The sequence below is a fragment of the Alosa pseudoharengus genome, unplaced genomic scaffold, assembly GCF_046254945.1.
Source record: "Alosa pseudoharengus isolate Yale_2024_CS ecotype anadromous, Long Island Sound unplaced genomic scaffold, YU_APseudo_1.1 YU_APseudo_1.1_scf_2, whole genome shotgun sequence".
Taxonomy (NCBI): Eukaryota; Metazoa; Chordata; class Actinopteri; order Clupeiformes; family Clupeidae; genus Alosa; species Alosa pseudoharengus.
In genome coordinates, this window is record NW_027468663.1 from 18772134 (window position 1) to 18794691 (window position 22558).

At 40.6% G+C, this 22558-nt stretch overlaps 1 protein-coding gene across 2 annotated transcripts; it reads right to left on the reverse strand.

Annotated features, from left to right (window-relative positions):
* Positions 1-1521: 1521 nt before the first annotated feature.
* On the reverse strand, positions 1522-22367 carry anxa5b (annexin A5b). 2 transcript variants are annotated; one of them, XM_076294026.1, is made up of 13 exons: positions 22299-22367; positions 21931-21969; positions 18845-18929; positions 17847-17941; positions 6099-6212; positions 5847-5937; positions 4718-4797; positions 4584-4634; positions 4254-4347; positions 3226-3321; positions 2536-2594; positions 2309-2431; positions 1522-2128 (listed from the first exon to the last, which is right to left on the reverse strand). In XM_076294026.1, exons 2-13 carry the CDS (start codon positions 21931-21933, stop codon positions 2066-2068), a joined length of 954 nt encoding a protein of 317 aa, XP_076150141.1. In that variant the 5' UTR covers positions 21934-21969; positions 22299-22367; the 3' UTR covers positions 1522-2065. The 2 variants fall into 2 exon arrangements, with proteins under 2 accessions (XP_076150141.1, XP_076150142.1); XM_076294027.1 differs by having other exon boundaries at positions 22292-22328.
* Positions 22368-22558: the final 191 nt, after the last annotated feature.

Below are 22558 nucleotides of genomic sequence, written 5' to 3' on the forward strand. Positions count from 1 at the left end.
TTTATTTATTTATTTGTATTGCTAGACATGTATGGCTGTCCTTTAAGCACAGCCAAGTGTACTGTATTTTTGACTGGTCACTGTGTATTCTTTTTCTAAATATTTTGGCTGGCCACTGTGTTTTCCTTTTCTAAATCTTTTGACTGGTCACTGTGTATTCCTTTTCCAAATGTTTTGTTGTCTCTACTGCTCCCTAGTGGGCATCCTTACTGCAATGAGAAACATATCAGTGACCTGACCTTTCTTTTTTGTATACTGAAAATAAACTAGATGTACTGCAATGTACCACCACTCATTCCTCTGCAAAATTAAATCACGCTTGTAAATTGGTCTCCATCTTCTACTCCATCCCCTACTCTTACAACATTTGTGTATGTAAATGGCTGTTTGCATATGTGTTTTTGCTTTTGTGTATGTGTGCTTCTTTCTCTCTCTGTATGTGTGTGTGTGTTCGCTTGTGAGTGTGTATGTATGTTGGGGGGGGGGGGGTAATGGGGTGTGTGTGTTTGTGTGTGTGTGTGTGTGTATGTGCGTGAGTGCGTGCGTATTTTTTTTCCTGGGGGGGGGGGGGTGCAAGATGAGTGGTTATGGGCTAGGTTGATGCAGGCCCTTGAGACCAACATACCATAAACATTTCGTCATCTTTGGTGCCACGGTTCGGATAGTTATTTAGGAAAAAACTGCATTTTTCGGCCCAGCCTCCCGGAACAAAAACTTTGACAATTCCTATATGCTAGTGGCGGTCATTATAACTTTGACAACTGGCGTTCACAAAGAAGTTGGGTCTGAGTGAAAAAACAGTAGAATCCTTGTTATCCTTGTGTACAGGCTGCTGAGAAATGCAACTGATAATTCAATACATTACTATCATGGTCCTAAATTGGTGAATGTCTGTCTCTCAGACACATTTGTCCAAACCATAGATTATGCCTTAAAGCATTGATTGGTATTATTTCCAGGACCATATCTTGCCATTTCTTGTGACCAGCATTGCCTCTCTGGATTAACTATGGATATTATAAGAAGGCTCTGCTGTCATTTCAATCACTAGTGTATAATTACATTGCTTCCTTTAAAATTATAAGTTATTCATGTTCTTACTCAGAGCATTAGTCTTTGCGTTTCCATGGGCACTGTTTGTCTCTACTGGCGGAATAATAGAGAGGATATCAATATCAAACTATTCTACTGGTCAGAATGGCAGTTAGGAATGACCATGTTGACATTCTTACGTGGTATTTCAAGAACTTTGCAAGTACAAACTACAACTTGTTAGATAGATAGATAGATACTTTATTGATCCTCAAGGGGAAATTCAAGAATTGAAATTCATTTGTTGTTGGATTCTATCCAGTGTACAGCACTGTATAAAATACAGTAAATAAAGATTTTTGCCCAATTACTTCATACAGAAATGAGTCCAGGTCATGTGCCTGGCCGTCACGCTACACTTAACACAGGAGGAGAACAGTTGGGAATGACTTGACTAGAGCATGTAATTCGCTTCATGTCACACAAATGCAGCGTATTGAAAATGCCTTTATTCAGATATGTCCTTGAGCACCTCAGTGGCCTGAGGACACACTGCATTGACAGAAGCATGATTCAAACAAGGCATGATCGTCAGTGAAGAGCACTGTGCAGTCTGCTCTTAACAGCCCCAGAGATTCAGTCAATGTCTGTTAGTTACCTTCAGATCAAATGTCCACAAGACAAATGATTTTTTTATTTTATTTAGAAATGCATAACAATGCAGTTTGCATGCAAAAATATCTGAATGATTTCAGTATAAAATCATGATTAATAACAAACACATAAACTTGTGATTATGGTATTAGCAAGTATATATGTATATAATAAATACATTGACTGAATATTTATATATGTAGTACACCAAATGGAATTTAGTAGACCATAATGAGATTTCACATTTGAATAGACAAGTTTAAAATGAGTTATGAAGAGTCATTATTGCATTGATCTGTCTCCTGTGCTTGTTGTGGACACACCGGAGTGCCTCTTGTGTTCCTCTGTGAGCTGAGACAGGGTGAGATGGCTGAGCAGACTATGCGTCATCCCCTCCACACAGCAAGAGCATGGCTTTGCGGTAGTCCCCAGAGGTGTCACCCTACACACACACACACACACACAAACACACACATATTAGTGATGCAATGTTCAACACTGAATTGGGAAGTAACACAATAGTGAAGTAGCATGATAGTGGAAGTGAAAAATATTCAGCAGCACAAAAGTCTGTGGCTACGCTTAAGAAAATGACTATGTGAGTTTGCAATGGATACAACACCTTGATCATGGCATGTAAGGAGGTGGCAAACATCCTTCTGAATTCTGTGCGAATATCCAGCATGTCAACCTCACTGCGAGACACCATGATTCGGATGAGAGTTTGGTCGTCAGTGCCTGCCCCCTAGAGGTGATTAATGGAGGTGCACATACATTGTAGAATAATAGAGCATACATAATACACAAATTTACAGGATTCTTTTTTTGCCAATATTTCCATCATCTCACCTTCATGGCAGAGTAGAGCATCTCTGCAAAGTAGGCTGGCACGCTACGGGCACACTTCACTGGGTAAGGAAAATGGCAGTCGTTAGATTTGGCAGCTTCGCTACTAGACTCGCTACTCTTATTGACTTAAAATGTCAGAGTTAGTCAGGGTTATGTTTCAGATTGGGGTTATGTTCAATAACTGTCTGTTGTGATATTCCATTATGGCTCCATCAATTCACCGGATTCATTTGTTACTACAAAGTTTTCACTGCTAGGGTGGAGGAACCATGACCAAGTCAAAATGTATTTTGGACAAATGGCTTGAATCAGATTTAGTGTGCCCAAGCCAAGTGAAACTGCAGCCTATTCAAGAGGAGTAAAGTAGGCTATAATTTAGTTAAAGGTTGTAGACAGTGTCTGGAGACTCACATCTTAGCCTGGGGTGTAAACAAGCACAAAGGGGAACCATGTGGGTGTCATGTGAAATTAACTTCCATTGATTTGTGTGTGTATGTCTATGTGATAGAAAGATGGAAGGAAGGAAAGAAGAGAAGAAAGAAAGAAAGAAAGAAAGAAAGAAAGAAAGAAAGAAAGAAAGCAAGCAAGAGACAGACAGACAAACAGGAGAATAAATATAAGGGCAAAGTGTATAGAAGACAGAAAAGAGCAGAAAGCAAAAGGAAAGAGAGAAATGCTGAGATAACTGACCCACAGCCAGCAGGATGTCTCTCAGATTGCCCGAGGTTTCTCTCTGGATGCTCTCCTCAATCTCAAAGCCAGATATCTTCATGTACGCCTGAAACACTACGGAACAGAACACAACGAAAACCATCAGAGAAGGACAGCAATACAGCCACACACAGCACTATCTACCACTACCACCGTCATGTGAGGTTCCAATGTTTATTTAAGGCTATACTGACTGATGCACATGTACAGATATGTGCTCATGCATCATCTTGCATAAACACATCTGGGAAGAGATTGCTATACAAAGGTGATGTTTAAAAGTTTGACATTGGTATTAATGTTCATGAGATATGGGTTAATGTAGCATTGATAGCAATGTTAGTGAAGTTATTAATGTTAGCATCAATAACAGAATGATGTTAGCATTAATATTGATTATTATACAGCTCTTCACAATGCAAGTAGAATGCTCCATTGACTTGAATGGGATTTCCGAAAGTTCTAGCAGTCATTATTTCTTGGGAAAGGACCTCTGAAAACAAGAATGACCGCTGTCAATGGCAACGGAGTTTGTGCTTGGAACTTCATTCAAAACTGAAAGCAGACGGTTGATCAGCTGTGTTCTAAAGAATGTTTGATTCAAGTTCAGCGTGTGTTGCAAACTATTTGTATCTCAGCAAAAGCCACGACGAAACGGTAAAAAATAAGTGTAAAGAGACATATCATGGAGTTTATTTTTTCGTTTTGGCAAGTAGCCGTATAATAAGCGGGATAATGTATAGAACGCCGGTCATTATGGGAAAATAAGTCCCTTCAGGGCGAAACAAGACCCCTCCGCTGGCGCGTCGGGGTCCGGTTCGCCCTGTCGGGACTTATTTTCCCCATAATGACCGGCGTTCTATACATTATCCCTTACTTAATGAGTGTCAATATTGCGGAGTGATGGGTAGATTAATGTTGCCATGGATGCCATGGTGTGTGTACGTACCCCTGCGGAGTGATGGGTAGATTAATGTTGCCATGGATGCCATGGTGTGTGTACATACCCCTGCGGAGGTGCTCAGCACTGCGGTTGCCCATGATGGAGATGAACTGCTCCTCATCAGTGCCATACTTCGCCTCTCCTGCAGCAAACAAGGTCTGCAACATGGCAGCACCATCAACCACAGGCACAGGTGTGCATTTTCAAATGGCCATGCAAACAAGGCAACGTCCAAGAACACAGACATGTGCCAATCACACGCGAAAAGAAAATTAGACCAGGCATCTACCAGACCAGGTCAAATAAAAGAATAAAAGTAAAGGTTTTACATAGTCTTTGCCTATACACAAACGTATGAAAAATATACGCACATACACACAAATGCATGACTGACCTGAGCATCACTCTCGATGTTACCCTCCTGGACTCCTTGCTGTCTGCTTGCCTGAGGACAGAGAACCCATTCAGAACCACCCAGATAAAAAAAGCGTGTAAGCGAGAACATGTCTGTTTAGAATGAGTCCTGACCTGTAACAGAATCACCAGCATCCTCTTAAAATGGCCATCCGTGTCTCCTATGATGTCCTCCTCCAGGTCATCATCATATTCTAGAGAGAAAAGCACATCATCAACATCAGGCCCCATCTACACCCAGCACAATAAAGCAACAGGTACTACACCAGTGTCTTTGCAAGTTTGAGACCAATTCATATATCATCTAACTGTCCGGTGACCGTGTGGTTTAAATAACAAATAAACATGTGTCCATCTGTCTGCTAATGGGTCTGTTGGTCATAAAAAGGTGTGTGCCGGCTTTAAAAGCCTGGTCTGAAGTCAGTGACACAGCATTTCATTATCAAGAGCTATAGCTTCTGATTTGCCCAGTATGTACAATAGTCCCTAGCAACACAAGTCACCATGTCAAGTGTCTTGTAGTGTGAGCAGAGCAGAGCGCACATGCACAGCAGTCAAGAGTTATCAGTTGTGAGGAACGACCAAATAAAGCATCTAGCAGGAGTTACCACATCGTACACGACTGAGAAAAATCATTAAATCATAATGTCTTAAAGCAACAGATTGTAGCTCTTTTAACTTGGAAAAGCCAAATGTAGTAGGCAGCCGTGGCCTACTGGTTAGTACTTCGGACTTGTAACCGGAGGGTTGCCGGTTCGAACCCCGACCAGTAGGCACGGCTGAAGTGCACTTGAGCAAGGCACCTAACCCCTCACTGCTCCCCGAGCGCCACTGTTGTTGCAGGCAGCTCGGGATTAGTGTGTGCTTCACCTCACTGTGTGTTCACTGTGTGCTGAGTGTGTTTCACTAATTCACGGATTGGGATAAATGCAGAGACCAAATTTCCCTCACGGGATCAAAAGAGTATATATACTTATACTTAAATGGTCTCTCACACTGCTGCTGAAATCCTGGAACACTTGTTGTGCACTATGTAATGTTGTTGTCATAGTTAGGAGCATGAACCTTTTCATGGGTTTAGACCAATAGTAGCACTAAATGGGTAATCAGTATGTTGAAGATTGACAAAAGGGGTATTCCTATCATTGTGTTACTTTAAGGCTGTAAATGTAGCTCTATACTCATTACATTCATGCTTATGATACCTGGGACTCCATGTGAACAGGGCGACCCTTGACCTTACCTTGCTTGTACGCAGCAATGATCTCTCGAACCTGTTTGGCTGTTCTGGAGGCCAGGACCTCAATCAGTACTTTCTCATCCGTCCCTGCTCCCTGTGGACCAGAAATAATGAGGTGAGCCACATCCTCGATCACTTCCTCATTCCCTGTCTCAGGCTGGCTTTGCATGGGTTTCAACAGTAGGTAGGATGTGTGTATGTGTGTGTGTGTGGGGGGGGGGGGGGATTATGCAATCCATGTTTGTGTGTGTGTACCTTGATGGCGTTCCTGAGCAGCTCCACATCATAGGCAAGGGGAGATGTCATTAGACCCACCATAAGAGTCTCGAACTTCCCACCCAGCTCCGACTTCAGGTCACCTACCAGGTCCTAAGAGACCCAGAGAGATTCAGATCAGAATCACAAGCCCACAGCAGAGCACTTTAACAAGCTAATTTCCACACGGAGCCAGCCAGCTCGTAACATGGGGAATCCAGAGACCACAGGAATGTAAAGACTGTTCACTGCTATTGTCCGTGGACGCAGTAAAATGGATGGGAGAGGCCCCTATGCAACCACATGGATGTTGCGTTTGTGTTGACATTGTTTGTAATAAAAATTCAGGGCCTTCAGTATTCTCACTCTCCTGGTGCTGTAGGGAATGGGAGTCTCCCAGCGCTTCTACTATGTCATCACACCTCATCCCCACCTCATCTGCTAACACCTCTTTATTCTACAGCAAGACCTATAAGAGGGAGTTCAATGTTGTTGTTGCTCAATTCCTCTGTGGTATTTCAGAACTACCTCGCCAAACATGAAATCCATACACCCACTCGTTCTAAATCATTATCAGTATTAGGGCCCCTGCTTTTCCCTATTTACAAAAAACTTTCTTGGTGAGATCATTCGCTCCCATGGATTTGACTATCATTGCTATGCGGACGACACTCAACTTTATCCATCTTTCCCACCTGAAGACTCTAGAGTTTTCTCATCGGATTTCTGCATGCCTTAAAAATATTTCAGTCTGGATGAAAGATCGGCACCTTCAGGTTAATCTCTCAAAAACTGAGCTTCTGATGTTTCCAGCCTCAATTGCAAAATCATGTTGGTTTATCCTTTACAATATTAGGAAGATCAGACCTTATCTGACACAAGATTCCACACAACTTCTTGTGCAGGCCATGATTATCTCCAAGCTGGACTATTGTAATTCACTGTTAGCAGGCCTACCTGCTTGTGCAGTAAGATTGTTACAATTGATTCAGAATGCTGCAGCACACCTGGACACATGTAACCCCTCTCCTAGCTTCTCTCCACTGGCTCCCTATAGTGGCCAGAATTCAATTTAAATCTCTCACTTTGGCCTATAGGGCACTGACTGGATCTGCTCCCTGCTATCTTAATTCAATGATCAAGATGTAAATCCCCAACCACCCACTGCAGTCTGATGAGCGTCTGTTGTGTCGACCAGCCATAAACGCTAAGACAAATTCTTTTCCTCAGGTTCCTTGTTGGTGAAATGAGTTGCTCAGTCCTCTCCATTCCTGCGATAGTTTTGGGTCTTTCAAGAGGGGCCTAAAAGCGTATCTGTTCAATATGCACTTAGTTTATTAAGTGTTTCTTTTGTGTTATGGTTTGTATATTATAGTATTTATTTATTTTCATTAGGCTATTGATTGGATTGACATTGTTGTTTATTGCTGTTCTCCTTGGTGCAGTCTTCCCAACTTTTAAATTGTTTACTGTTATTTGTATGTCGCTTTGGACAAAAGTTCCTGCTAAATACCAAAACCATAACCATACACAAATGTAGGGTTGGGAACGGAAATGTTAGAACCGATAAGAATCAGAATAAACAAGCAGAATCGGAACCGGAATCGGAATCAATACAATTTAAACGACATCCAAGCCTTGTTCAAATGTGTGAATAAGATTTGATATCAGTCATCATTAGGGCTTTGACTCCGAACTTCGTTATTCGAATATAATTCGATTATTTTTAAAATTAAAGATATTCGAACAAATTTTAGGGATCTCTTAATATTCGAACCTGTAGCCTATGGAGATAATTTCTATAAATCTATTTGGTTGTAAACGTTGTTTTCAATTCAGATTCCGAGGTTTTTTTTCACGCCTGGTGAAGTAAAATCGAGAGCTCATTAGCAAGGCTATTATTGGTCATCTGGGCTCCTGTAGGTGACGTTAGCATCCTGGCTGGTTCGCGCTTAGTGCGCTCACACATAGACATAATAGACACTTTTATTATGACCGCCGCTAGCGAAGCTAGCGAAGCGGTCATATAGGGATTGTCAAAGTTTTTTTTTTTTTTTTTTTTCCCGTCATCTACTTCCTGAAATTTTGGTCAACGATACCCGGGGCACCGAAACACCAGGGCACATAAAATTTGGTGGGTATGTAGCCCCACTAGACTTTTACGGAAAAATTTCGTTTGGTCCCCAGGGGCCACTCCCCCTCCGCGCTGGGCCCCCCGAAACCCAAAAAATGCAGTTTTTCCTCAATAACTACCTGAACCGTGGCACCGAGGATGAAGAAATTTTTATGGTATGTTGGTCTCAAGGGCCCACATCAACTTAGCCCATAATCACTCATTTGTGATTTGCACCCCCCCGGTAAAAAATGAAAATGCAATATCATTCTGCTTTAATCGCCCCTCTCTTCAGTAAAGACGTTCAGAACTGCACCAAATTTTATGTGTATGATTAACCTGACATTCTCTGGGGGTATGCCAAGTTTCGTAGAATTTCATCCATGGGGGGGTCTAAAAAATTAAGTTGTGTGTACATTTAGTGACTCTACACTCATTGGCCTGTAGATGGTGGTGCACACATATACACATGCACACACACACACAGGCACCCACATACTATCGGTATTAGAACGGCCGATACATAATTACAAATTCAGTAGGATTAAAAGAAAGCCAAAATAAATATTCATCATCATCATCATGGCTGCATTTCCAGTATTGGCGATAAGTAGTCGTTTGTCCACTAGATGGCGCATCGTTGCAGTGAGACGTAATTTTGTTGGAAGTTAATCTTAAATGGGTTGGAAAGACACTATGCTTCCTACAAGGACAAGACTGTAGGCTACAGTAGTTTACCGCAGAGAACGTCTAAGGGTAGGATGATTTCTGCATGACATGTAATTCCCATTTCCTCTTGAAGCCGAAATAAATCTGAGAATGTTTATCGGACATGCTTGTTTTTTACTGCAGGTAGGCTACGTTAATCCTATCAATAGCAGAACGTAGGTAAAATAATGTTACCGTTAGCATGGTTGAGTGATGGAGGCCAATTTGATTACTGATGTATTTGTAGAAACCCATAAATGCGTTTATAAGCTACCAAGCAAATCGATAACAGCACTAATTGTATCTTTCGACTGTCATCTCATTTGCTTATGACCATAACCTAGGCTACTAACAGGAGCTAAGTGAGTTAGCCACAACACGTTCGCTACGTGATGGTTTTTTAATGGAAAATATATAGGCTACCTGAAAGATAACCTGTCTATGATCCCGTGATGATCTACAATCTCCATTTAAACCAGATGTTTTAGAGCGCACGTTGAGATGTATTCAGGGCAGGGCTGTACCTACACATATTTGTTGCACGTGCTACAAAAATCATTCTTTGCGATGAATGATTTAGTACCAACGTTACAAGGGTCAGATACAGTTTTGCCTATGGCTATTCCGTGAGACTGAGGCGCTTTTTGTTTGTTCGAAGTGCGTGTTTAGGGTGTGAGAGGGGAGTCGATGTGCTTTGATTCCAGCTTGGTAGTTGTAGTCTATGCGATTGAAAAAACACGTGTGTGTGAAGTATCCAAACAATGATAACGCTTTCATTATGGCTGCTTTAGCCACAGACCTTGAGCTACTGTACAGTGGGTTGGGTTCCGTTTAGAAGTGTCCACTTCATTCGCCCTTTCCGTGATTCACAGCTACGTGAAATGTATTACTACTGATATGCAAAACTATTAACTTTTTCGCCAAGAGGTGGCAGCTTGATACTGTAAGGTGTAAGCCATTGGTTCCAACGGAGATTTTATTTGGGTCGCCAGCATAGCCTAGCGACAATTTGTGTTGTGTAATAGGCCTAGCATAGGGCCTACCTTATATAGCTTATAGTTTGTTAACAGTCACGGTTTTGTCATAACTCCCTCTATGCATTTTTGCATTTAGAATAGCTCTAAAACCGGGGGGCGAACACGTCGCAGGGGGGGCGCCAGTGCGTGGATATCTCAATCGCAAAATTAAACAATATTTCAATCGGGCGCCTACCATGGACTAGGCTGGGTGAAAATCAAAAGATTGCGTCAAAAGATTGAGCTTAACCATTGACCTCATGGTTGCAAAATGCAAGGGAACATGAATCAGCATATTATTTGCACAAACAATAACGGAGAGTAGCTCTTCAACTTTGCCCGTTAAAATGTGTATGAACAGTCTCGCAACGCATTTCATGAAGGCCCTTTGGACATGTCAGTTATTTGCACCACTGGGAAAAACGGCATTTTGTTTTAGACTACTGGTATTTCATTTGTGCATTGACAATAAAGCTGAATATCATTTGAACTAGATGACTAAACTTATGCATATGTAGAAGAAGAAACATTCACAAAAATCCATGACATGACCTCTCTTCTTGATAGCTGTTGAAAACTGCATGGAACTGACAGGGATTGTTTTGTTTAATAATAAATAAATAAATACATTATGCTGCTACCTTCTGCTTTTCCCAAATACAATGTAGCCTACAGGTGTACCTTTCATCAGTCCAGTGGAATGGATGGACTGTGATGAACTGCCCTACTTGTGATTGTTTAGAGATTTTAAAGGTTTTATAACAATGTTACAGATTTTTTGGCCCAGAAACAAATCTATTCACCTTTGCAGCGCCAGTAGGCTACTTTGTGTGCGGAATGTGTGCAAACACACATTTCAAACAAGCATACACAAAAGTTTCAAGAGTGGGGAATGGAGTAGAAGATGGAGACAAATTCATTAATATGATTTATTTTCGCGGAATGGATGTGCAGGACTGAGCGGCGGTCATATTTTGTACCGCTACGCGGTACATCTAGTTTTAAACCTTCCTCTGATTTTAATCACCTCAGTTATCAATCAAAGCAAACAGGGAAAAGAAATGGCAACACAATCATGAAAAACACTCAAATAAACTAGATGTACCGCAGAGCGGTACAAAATATGACCGCCGCCCAGTCCAGCACATTTTTTCCACAAAAATAAATCACGCTGAAAGGCCTATATGATTCTAACTGTCTCACTAAATTGCATTATCCACACTCAATTCTCACTGGTATCTGCTAGACAACAAGTACCAAAAGATGATTAGTTCATAGATTTCACATGTAAAATTCATTTTATACAACGCCACCCCCATCTTGCCTGTTCATAATTCTGAGAAATTCTTGAATTGTGTGCATGTGTGCATGTACACGTTTATGTTTATGTGTATGTGTGTGTGTGTGTGCGTGCTTGTGTGTTTGCCTGCGTATGTGTGTTTGTGCATGTGCATGCATGAGTACATATGTCTACTGTGTGAGTATGTGTCATACGTATGATTACTGTGAATGTATGTGTGTGCGTGTGTATCTGTTTATGTACATGTGTGCACATGGAATGGGTTAACATGACCCCTGGAGGCAAACATACGGAAAAAATTGGTCATCCTAGGCCCTACGTTTCTCAAGATATTCACAGAAAACTGTGTCTGCCCTACCCTCCTTCCGGGGGGTCCAGTACAGCGGGGGGGGTATAGATCAAAACGAAAAACGATGGTTCCATGCTATCCATGTGGGGTTACATGCCCACCAAGTTTCGTGTACCCCGGTCTTTCAGTGTCCCGGGAATCCTTGTTGGTGTACGGTCACTAAATGTACACATAAATTATTTTATTGTAAGGCCCCCCATGAACGAAAGTTCACAAAACTTGGCATGCATTCGGAGGGTGTCATAATGATCCTACACTTTCAATTTCGTGCAGTTTTGACCATGTCAGCCAGAGATATTGTGATGAAAACACCTAATTTTTTGCTTTTTAATTTTTAACTAGGTGGCGCTATACATGAAATAAGTGGTAATGGGATGGGTTGACATGCCCCCTTAAGACCAACATACAAAAAAAAGGTGGACCTCCTAGGCCCTACGGTTCTCGAGATATTCACAGAAAACTGTCTCCGGCCACCTACAGGCCAGTTGGTGTATAGTAACATAAATTAATTTATTGTGTGGCCCCCCATGAACGGAATTCCACGAAACTTGGCGTGCATTCAGAGGGTGTCATAATGATCCTACACTTCCAATTTCGTGCAGTTTTGACTATGTTAGGTCACAGATACCTGCGATTACAACACCTCATTTTTACTTTTTTGTGTTTAACTAGGTGGCGCTATACATGAAATGAGTGGTTATGGAATGGGTTGACATGGCCCATTGAGATCAACATACAAAAAAAATGGTCCTCCTAAACCTTATGGTTCTCGAGATATTCACAGAAAACTGTGTCTGCCCTACCCTCCTTTAGGGGGGTGCAGTCCAGCGGGGGGGCTACAAATCAAAATGAAAAACGATGGTTCCATGCTATCCATATGGGGTTACATGCCCACCAAGTTTCGTCTACCCCGGTCTTTCAGTGTCCCGGGAATCCTTGACGGAAATTTGGACATGCGAAAAAGGGGGGGAAAAAAAGAAGCTTTTTCTCCCTTTTACGTATGTGTCCCTTAATATTAATTTCTGTACAAAACCAAGACGGGAGATTCTTTAGAAAACGCAATAGCACCCACCCCATAAATGTAGCCTAGGCCTATCTAAATTAACGTTACATTCTCATTTTATATTATATATTAGGCTAGCTTTTGCCAATGAAAATGAATGCAACATAAAAAAAAACAGTAGGCTACTGCTAACTGAAGAAACGTTTAAGTTACTGTAAGGAAATTATTATCATTGTATAACCATTTGTGTAAGCTGTAAGCAGAAATAGTGTTGTGCTGAGTTCTAAGAACAGAGAGTTCAAGTTAAATGTTGTTGTGCTGAGCTCTAAGAACAGAGAGTACAAGTTAAGTGTGCACCCAGACAGACAGGAACTGCACCCTGTCTGTGTGTGTGTGTGGGTGAGATAAGAGTATGTCACAATAAAGTCGCTATGTCTTGCTTCCTATTTTCTGTGTGCATCTGTACAATAAAAGACACAGCTTTTGGGCTGCAGAGTCAGAGACTGACGGTGTGAGGAATTCTTCCTTAGGCCTACATTAGCAGGCTCTCCTCTTGGTACCAGAGTTTGTGGGCAAAGCCATACTACGTGTTGTGGTTCTTGTATCTATATGTTGGGGTTAAATTCCCTGACAGTTACCAACAATGTTAACAACAAACTCAGCTTCACTGCTGCAAACAAAGTTGGCTATATGCTTCGCCATATAACGAACCAGCTAGCCTTGTGATAACAAAATCTTTACCTTTTGTTTAGTCCACTGAAAGTTATCCACATATCAAATGATTAAATACACAGTTATTATTATTATTATTATTCGGATGAGGCAAAGGTAAATCTGAGTCTGAAATGTTGGCTACAAACAGTCTATACTGCTGTAACTGCACTGCTGCTATTATTAATTGTTAACTTCAGGGAACTATTTGAGGCTTCCATTCCATTAGCTGCCATTGTTGAAAAAAAATGGAACATTAGCGTCAATGGAGTTGTCGCAACTCTACCTTTATATTAGCCTGGCCGGCCATCCTATTTCATTGAAATGTATAGTCTGGAATCGAACTATTCACCTCGCTTAATCCAAGGGGCGGGCAGAGAATTGTCTTTCAAACTGCCTAGGCATGCAATAGGCCAGCGCTACGACCATATCCGTATCCGGTCGGCAAAACGGTAAATACATCCTTCTTCGAAAGGAATGACTTAAGTGCATTGTGTTGCTCAACTTTCAAAGAAAAGCACAAGTCCAACTCCTCCAAAATTGCCACCAACGCCGATTCAAACAACCGCTCTTCGTTCGCCATAGCCACCTTCCTTGTTGTTCACTTTCGCAGGACTGTCGTTATCCTGTTAAGCCCGCCTTAAGACTCTCTAACAAAATAGAGCGCTGTGATTGGATGAAGACTTGGACCACAAGAAAAGGCACGATATTTCGAGAAATTACGGATTATTGGCAGCGCAGATCCATATGAGTTGGGTGAGGGAGACGAAGTACCAAGTTCAACCACAAGCGCCCCCCTTCCTCTGATAACTTCTGGCATTATTGTCCCTTCTCCCTGGTTTTTTAATAACTTTTGGAAGTCGATACCTACACCAGATGTTTTTCTCAGTCTGACCTATTGGTACAACCTAAAACACGGCAATAATTAACCATTTTCCTTGACGATGTTAGGAATTTACTTCAGTGCCTAATGCTTTCTAATGAGGCGAGTATCTCCAATATGGCGATGTCCAGATCTGATGACACGCCGTGCAAACCCCTAATAGCATGTCGTCTTACACGATTAATGTTTGGATTACATGTGCATGCTGAGGAGGGATGCGCCTGTTGAGAGGGAGAGAGAAAGAGTGCACGGGGCAAGGAGAGTCTGTGTTGAGGTAGGCCTACTTCTATCTCCTACTCTGGTAGAGTTTGACATACTACAATGCAAGATATATTTAGCCTATTTATTTATGGACAACGTAAGGCAGGAGGTGTGTGTTGCTTTTAATTATGAATGTTCTATCGAACGTATTTTTTATTGATAGGCTATCGATTACATGTCTATTGCGATACATATCGCTATCGTTTTATCGCCCGGCCCTATGCTCAATAATAACAATTTTAACACACGCATAAATACTCAGCCTTTCCTGCACATAGTCTATTGACATTGACTGATACACTGCCCTCTGGTGGACAGAACATATAGAACTTAAGTTTGATACCAATATCGGTCTTACTGAAGACATTTAATGGTTAAAATATTATTAATACATATTTGAATATATTCTAATTTTAATATTAATAAACAAACGAACTTCGAATATGATTTTTGGGCAAAAGTCAAAGCCCTAGTCACCATCACTGGTTAATCTACTCTCATGTTATGGGTCTGTATAAGTGGCAGTTGCAGGCGTGGTGGAGCAGTGGTAATGCCACCACCTGAAAATCGGTCAACTTCGAGTTCAAATCCAAAATCTACCATTGCTAGTCTATGTTGCTTTGGAAAGAAGTGTCTGCTAAACACCAGTGAACTTCAACTTTAAATTTGAACTTTAACTTTAGTAACAAGCAAAGAACAAAGGCGTGAAAGGGGAAATGGAAAAGAGAAAATTTGGCAAAGGAAATTGAGTCATATCTCATGCCATGAGAAAAGGGGAAGATCTGAAATCAAAGTAAAAGACAAAGTTCATAATTATGTGGCTCATTTGAAAGCCATGTTAACACAAGCCAGTTAAAGCCATGTGAACAGGAACCAGTGGTGTTAACAGTGGGTAAGAAATATGGTGTATTGCTTTAAACAGAACAAACAAAACATATTTTGATGCAGCACATATGTTTTGGCAATTCACTTCAGAGTGTGTGTGTTATCAGAATTTGCCGTTCAGACCAACAAAGTGTAAGATATACTATAACGAATTAATTAGGTTTACAGAAACTGCCATACCACTAGATATTAGGCACTATAGGCTTTTCTTCTTCAAATTACTGCATTCTCTCCCTTTTGTTTGACTCTACTACACAAACAAAATCCACAAGACCACTAAACAATCAAACAAATAAATAAATATGCAGCTGAAACTACCAAGGGATGCAGGTCTTTACACTGCAGGGTCTGAATCAATTCTGTGACACATTATAATCATGTGCTATTGGGCCAGCTTAATAGCTGAAGATACATTACCTGGATCCACAGTAACATACACTAATGCTCTTACTTATTTTAAGAACTCTTCTTAAGGTGCAGAACTTTCTACATTTCATCACAGCTTTTAACATAGGGAATGTACCATTTATTGATTTTGTGGCAAAGGCATTAGATAGGTCACTTATTATGAATCACATTTGACTTAACAATGGTTGGTTGGCTTAACATGTAAAAATCCCAGGCATGCATGTTACTGAATGTACAACAGGACCTGCAGTTTCAACAGGCTTAGCTTGATAACTACTAATGCAGTAGTTGCAGTAAGTGTACCTAACAGAATCACTCTCTAGCAGAAGAGAGTATTGAGTTATACTGAACATTCACCGCTGATGCTGAATGCTGAGGTTAGGTCCATATGCTCCAATAAAACGGCATCACTTAGGACCTGCAAGCCTCTTCAGCTTATCACCTCCACCAAGCAGCCTGGTTTTTCTGTCTGGTTTGCTTGTTTGTTGCTCAGCAGGATTACACAGAAACTATTGGCTTGATTTTCACTGAACTCTTGTTCAGTTAATCTGAATCACAAGGTGGCTTCATGACTTAATTTTCACTTTTGTTAAATTAACAATGTAGGAATTCCCCTTTCAACATACTGGGCTACCCATGTAGTGAGTGGGTACTTGTTCAATCTCTAAAGTGCAATACCAGCCATTCCACATAATTTCAGATAGAGAATTCTGCCTATTATAAGTCTGTGTACTGTATATCATCATAATTATTTTTTTAAGTAAAATAACTACCAAATTTATTTATACATATGTTATTTTCTTTTTTTCCATGGCGAAGTATTGGCACAGCTGAACTGACATCATGCCTTGTTGCATCATTGGGAAACAATGGGATCTTTATTTATGTATGCCCAACTAGGCTTGTAATTACATTAATTACCATCATATTCAGTGAATGCAATTTATTAAACCTACAATCTGACTGTGATTACAAACTTTTTTATTTCTTTGTATCTTGCTGTGTGATCTAAACCTGCTCATATTAAAACTACTGTTGTAGTGTGTGCCGGGATTGGCAAGCTACTCCCAGTGGGGAGGGTGTTTGTTTGTGTGTTTGTTAGTTTAATTTGCTTTACTTCATACACATTTTTTATTGTCTGGTGTTTCAACACCAAACCTCCTGAACTTTTATTTGAATTTATAAATAAACCGCTCATTTACTTCCTTGTTCATGTTTACTTTTTCTTTTAAGTTTGAATTAACTGGTTATGCATCCGCATGCCCCTAGGCATTAACATTCAGGCGTAACAATATTGATTGTGGTTTTCACATGTTGACTTTACAGCAGGTGCACTTTTACAGCTTACAGTATTTCACTGTTCAAATTCAAGTTGAAATGACACAAGCTACTTGCTTGTCTATGATGCTTGACTTATTGAAGAAACCTGTTCAGTGTGCAGGTTTACAGACGCAAATATGATTTCATTTACTGACAAAATCTGACTAAACGCTCCTTTTTTTTTTATACATCACCATATAGACTACCACTGACAACTCAATGTCTGACAGTTTGAAAAGTCAATGGGTATTATACTCAAGGATTTCCCTCCCTGGATTTCATTGTCTATACTGCACATTATACATGTTTGAACATTATTTCAGTGTTTGACTAAAGAGTTCTCTAACTATTTGTAAATGGTAGTTTCTAGATAGATACATATCTTCACCAAATACCCTATCTAGCCATGTTAAAGCAACACAAAGTGAAAAGTTACATGCATTGCTGGATGATAAGATTTATACTGTTGTATCTCCTGGCTGGTACTGTGAATTTGTATATTTTATTGCAAACAGATTTTGCATACTGTTGTTTGCATACACAAAATTGTGCAATCCTTAGCACCCAAATGGATTCAACCAGAGAACCTTGATATGAAGAGTACCATCTGTAAAGGTGCTAAGGACATCCAGGGTTCTTAGGTTCTTAGCAAGAACACTGTGGGGAAGGAATTCTATAACATTTCTGCTATAATGACTATGACTATGAAGAACCTTTAAGACAAAGACATGTTTGTATGTCATTTGTACTGGCATGTTTTAAAATGTGGAATGGATGTACTGTTGGGTTACCTTGCCGAATAAGGTCTTATAGGTGGCTTTAATTTCCTGCCGTTGGCTGTTACTACGTGCAGTCAGAAGCTGAATAATGGTGTCCTCATCAGTGCCTGAAAGAAATATAATTAAAAAAACAAATTACTGGCATATTAATGGCTTCAGAGAACATGCTCTGTGTAAAATGTAGCACATCAAGGAACATTGTCTTTTATTCTTCAAAAATGTCTGCCTTTTTAAATGATAAGCTACCCACTCCAAGTTAGAGTTTATGTGCAAAGTGTCTCCCAACTCATTCATAATTGCTCTGCACTCGAGAAACACATTGCTTTTTGAAGTATTTAGCATAGGCCATTATTGGGGGATCCTTAAAAGTGGACGTATAGATTTCTAAGCCCCCAGCAGTCAAATTAAATGACTGTGTTGTAATGATTTGCCAAATGTCCTTCCATTCTAACACCTGCTTTCCCTTCCTCCTTCTCAACTCCACTCTTTTGCCAAGTGAACCTTGTGGACATCAGTGGTTTCAATGGGAGCCTATAGCCACCTACTCATTAACACAGAATGATAAAAGCAGACCACAAACACCCCATTGTACTGTCTGCACTTCTCCATGCCAGCAGCCCTCTCCCCCACTACATCTCCACATTCGTATAACAAAGTTTACCTTGGGGTCGATATCTTAAACTCGAGGCAGCTTAGTCACCACCTACCACCTAAACTGAGCAATCCCTACTCATTGGCTGGTCTGTTATTGCCACATCAGGTAATCAATTGCAGAGGATGATGATGAATCATGTGTCATGCCACCCATTCCAGCATCACATGATAGGGTCAGCCAAATTTAAACAAAATCAAATAGAAAACAAACAGAACTATTTCCTGAATTAAAAGTGATGATCTTTCAACAGACAAAAACAAATACATTTTGCTACATGACTCAAAAATTCCCCAAAACACAGGTTCTGGGAGGCTCCTCAGATATAATGCTAAGTTTCTGGTTAATTCAGACTCACCTAAGCCCTTCATGGCCTTGTTGAGGGCTGCAGCATCGTCGCTAGCTTTGAAGCCAGGGTGGGGTTTCACGGTGCCTCTTCCAGCCTGGCAAACACAACAAACACACAAACAGCCACACAATAAGAAAGAGATTTTACTGAAATGTAGTACTGTCCAAGGGGTGTCAAAATGGGGAATTTCATACAAGTAGAAGAATAAAGGTATTCAATTTAAAATATCCGCTGCATTTGTGCCCCCATTGTGTGCTGTCTTTGCCTATGTTTTCCCACAATGGTCATGTTGTCAGAATACTTTTTCAGCTGAAATGCATCGTAGTCCAGTGTTACAGTACTACACAGATGAGCACACTTACATGTGTCTGTTTTACGTGCTCAGAGAAGATTCAGAGAAGTAAACTACTGTGACTGAGTGAGTGTCTCATATACACAGTTTTTGTCTTCAGAGTGGTTAGCGGTCTGCTACATTTTTTTACAGCAGTAACTGTAAAAAAATGTTTTCCACTTGGAAAGTCTGAATGTTTGGGTGGGCCTGCATTTAAAGGGACAGGCACAATGGATGCAACAGCAGTACTCAGAAATGTCTTCCTTTCTTAACACTTAGTCCCTTGGAAATAAATAAATTACAGTTAAAAATACAGGAAAAGCCATCTCTGATTAAGCCTACACTGGCTGAGCTGGTGGACAGTTTTCTCCAAATCTCACCCTCATCTCCGTTCCTCAATCCCTGATTTATGGTGATATGAAGATAAACGTGTAGACTTCATTACATGTTTTATGACACCATCACCACACACAACCTGATGAGTCGCTATGGAAATAAATGACTTTCATATCAATGTGTGTTTGATCATATCTTTTTTTAGCAAATAGGTTATGATTAACTTATAGGTTTGTGTGTGTGTGTGTGTGTGCGTGTGTGCATGTGTGTGTGCGTGTGTGTGTGTGTGTGGTGCGCATCTGTCTGTCTGTGCAATATGTGCAATGTGCAATCAATAGTATTAGTGCACACTCTCCCACACACCCTAGTTTCTCATTAGCTCACAGCAGGACACCTGGGTACGGTTGAAATAGATCTTCAGCAGCAATTCATTAACTCACTACTTGGTTAGATAATCTCAGAGGTCAGTTCCTGCACCTAGGAATACAATAAGGCATCCCAATCAAGTTCCTTCACAGAGTGCTCCCTCTGGAAACAGCCATTAGGGTGTGTGGTGATGAACACAAAGTTATGGTCACACCATGTTAATTCATTTAATTAATTCATTATCTGAATGCTACTGAGAGTATCCATTGCTGAGATGCCATCAGACTATGTTAGGTGGAGAAACCAACCAGTGGAATGGTATTTTTGTAATGAGCTGAACCACCAGTCTAGCAAAGAATTTTGGGTAATCTTGGTGAGTCATCCCTGAAAAAGTGTCCAGAAATGTTACTGAAACAAGGGAGATCCTGTGTTTGTGAGGAATGTCTGAAAAAAACATCTCTCTCTCTCTCTCTCTCTCTCTCTGACTCTACATCATGTGCTCCCACGTTCACTTTCAGACCAAGGTGCTGCTCTGGACTCAATAAGCAACTGCTGACCAGCTAAGGTGTCAAGGGAGGCGAGTCATAGGCAGCACCATCTCCACCGGGGTGAAACCAAATCCAATATACTGTATAAAACTAAATGAAAGAGTAAATGGAAAGCTGGACACATGATCTATGGTGTGCTCTGAGGGACATAAGGAATTTGGGGAGTTTCGTTTGTGTGCAGCAGTGGTAAGGTTATGACTCAGGCCCAGCCTCTCCCATACTTTAGGTCCTATCCCCAACTTGCACTGTGTCTTGTTCCATACAGATGTTCCACTAAGGAGACCACAAAACATTGATGTGTATGAGTCACTGAGCTGCAGCTAAATGCACTTGTTAAATAAACTCATATTACATATTAAATTAAATACTCATAAATACATATTTCCAGCTAGTTTTTTTTTTTTTTTTATTCATTTAAAATTACATTTGCTCCACCAACTGAGAAATAATATAGTGTGAGTGCCATACAAACATCAAGTCACCTATTGGTATACTTCTCTACGTAATACAAATGAAGTTAGTGATTTTAGAGACAAATGATAAAACAGGATTGACTTCCATCCTCGGATAGGAATGCTTGTTTGGACTTCTGTACAAACACACACACACACACTGTGCTGTGCAGGAGGATATATGAGGACTTTATCAGTGTTTATAGAGCTACAGCATGTTTACCCACTGGTGTCATCACATGGTGCAGAACCACACCCACGTAACTACAGCAAACGACATAGTCTTTAGGGCTTAGATATTCCCCTAACCAATGCGAAAGGGAAGATGATGTGGAGAAACAGTGAGAATTAGAGAGAGGTGAAAAGGGGTAGACAAGGTGGGCATGGTGCGTGAAGATAAAGTGGGAGTGCAGGAGTGTAGACAGACAGAGCGAGAGAGACAGAGAGAGAGAGAGAGAAAGAGAGGAAAAGAAGGGATCCGCCCTACTGGGCAGTCTGCCCACACAGATGAGTCATAGACTCACAAGTCTGAGGCCTGGGTAGTAGCCTACAAACCAAGGAAGAACCGCTCTGCACTCTAAACTAGGAGGGGAAAACTCATCTGAACCGTTACTTAGTTTCAATATATTCCCCGTTCAAAATCTTGTATTTATGTACAACTACCATTGTTTTCTTTCCTCTGTTTCTATCTAACAAGCAGCTGACACGTGATCTGTTTTCTGTAAACAAAAGTTACAAAACACCCAGGTCTTCTAAGCTACATCTTAGGCAAGTTATTACATAACAACAAAAAGTTACCAGTAGGCTACTATATATTTTCAGTTTCTTTCATAGAGATAATGTATTATTCATCATCAACCCCCAGTAAAACACAGTATAATTTATCATGCGAGTCTCTCCCCTCTTGATGAGGACCTATAGTGGGTGTTGCCTGGATACCATATCACAGTAGTAGCCTATGACCACGTTTGACTTTTTTTTTAAACTACCTATACTCTGCTGTTAGGCTAACCTAATCAACTAAACAGTTGCCTATCTTAGAAATGAGAACTTAGAACTTACCATTGTAAATGTTGTCTTTTAAGCCTTATAATCTTCAAGCTGAAACCAAAAACCAAGAAATAAAATGTTTATATAAAAAAAACCTGTAGCCTACGTTAAAAGTGTGCAACCTATGCAATCACCTAAACATTGACCAATATTTTGGAATAACATTGCATACAGATATTGAAGATATAAGGTATAAAGAACATAGAATTTGGTGAACGTCAAAAAGAGCTTTTTTACGACCTCTTCCACAAACCGTTGTCCAATACACAGGTAACACTTTACCTGTTGTAGGCATAGCTTTACAAGTAGCCTATAGTGTGGAAGAGTAGCAAACTGTTGTTAAAAGTGGAACAGTTGTGACAGTTGCACTCACAGCTTACCAAGAGGATAGTTCGCTCGCCGCACACAGGATCGCCGCAGGAGAAAGGAAGCAATGACAAAAATCAGGGTGGAATAAAACTACTAGGCTGAACCACACCCCGAAGAAAAACTATAGTTGTCGGGATTATGGGTAGTGTAGTTTTCAAACTTCCGCATCACCCCCCACCCATGTTGCTGACACGCTGACTGCCTAGGACTTTTCATTTTTTTTCTTTTTTTGTTATATGCCTGTGCATAATTTAAGATTTTATGAAGATGT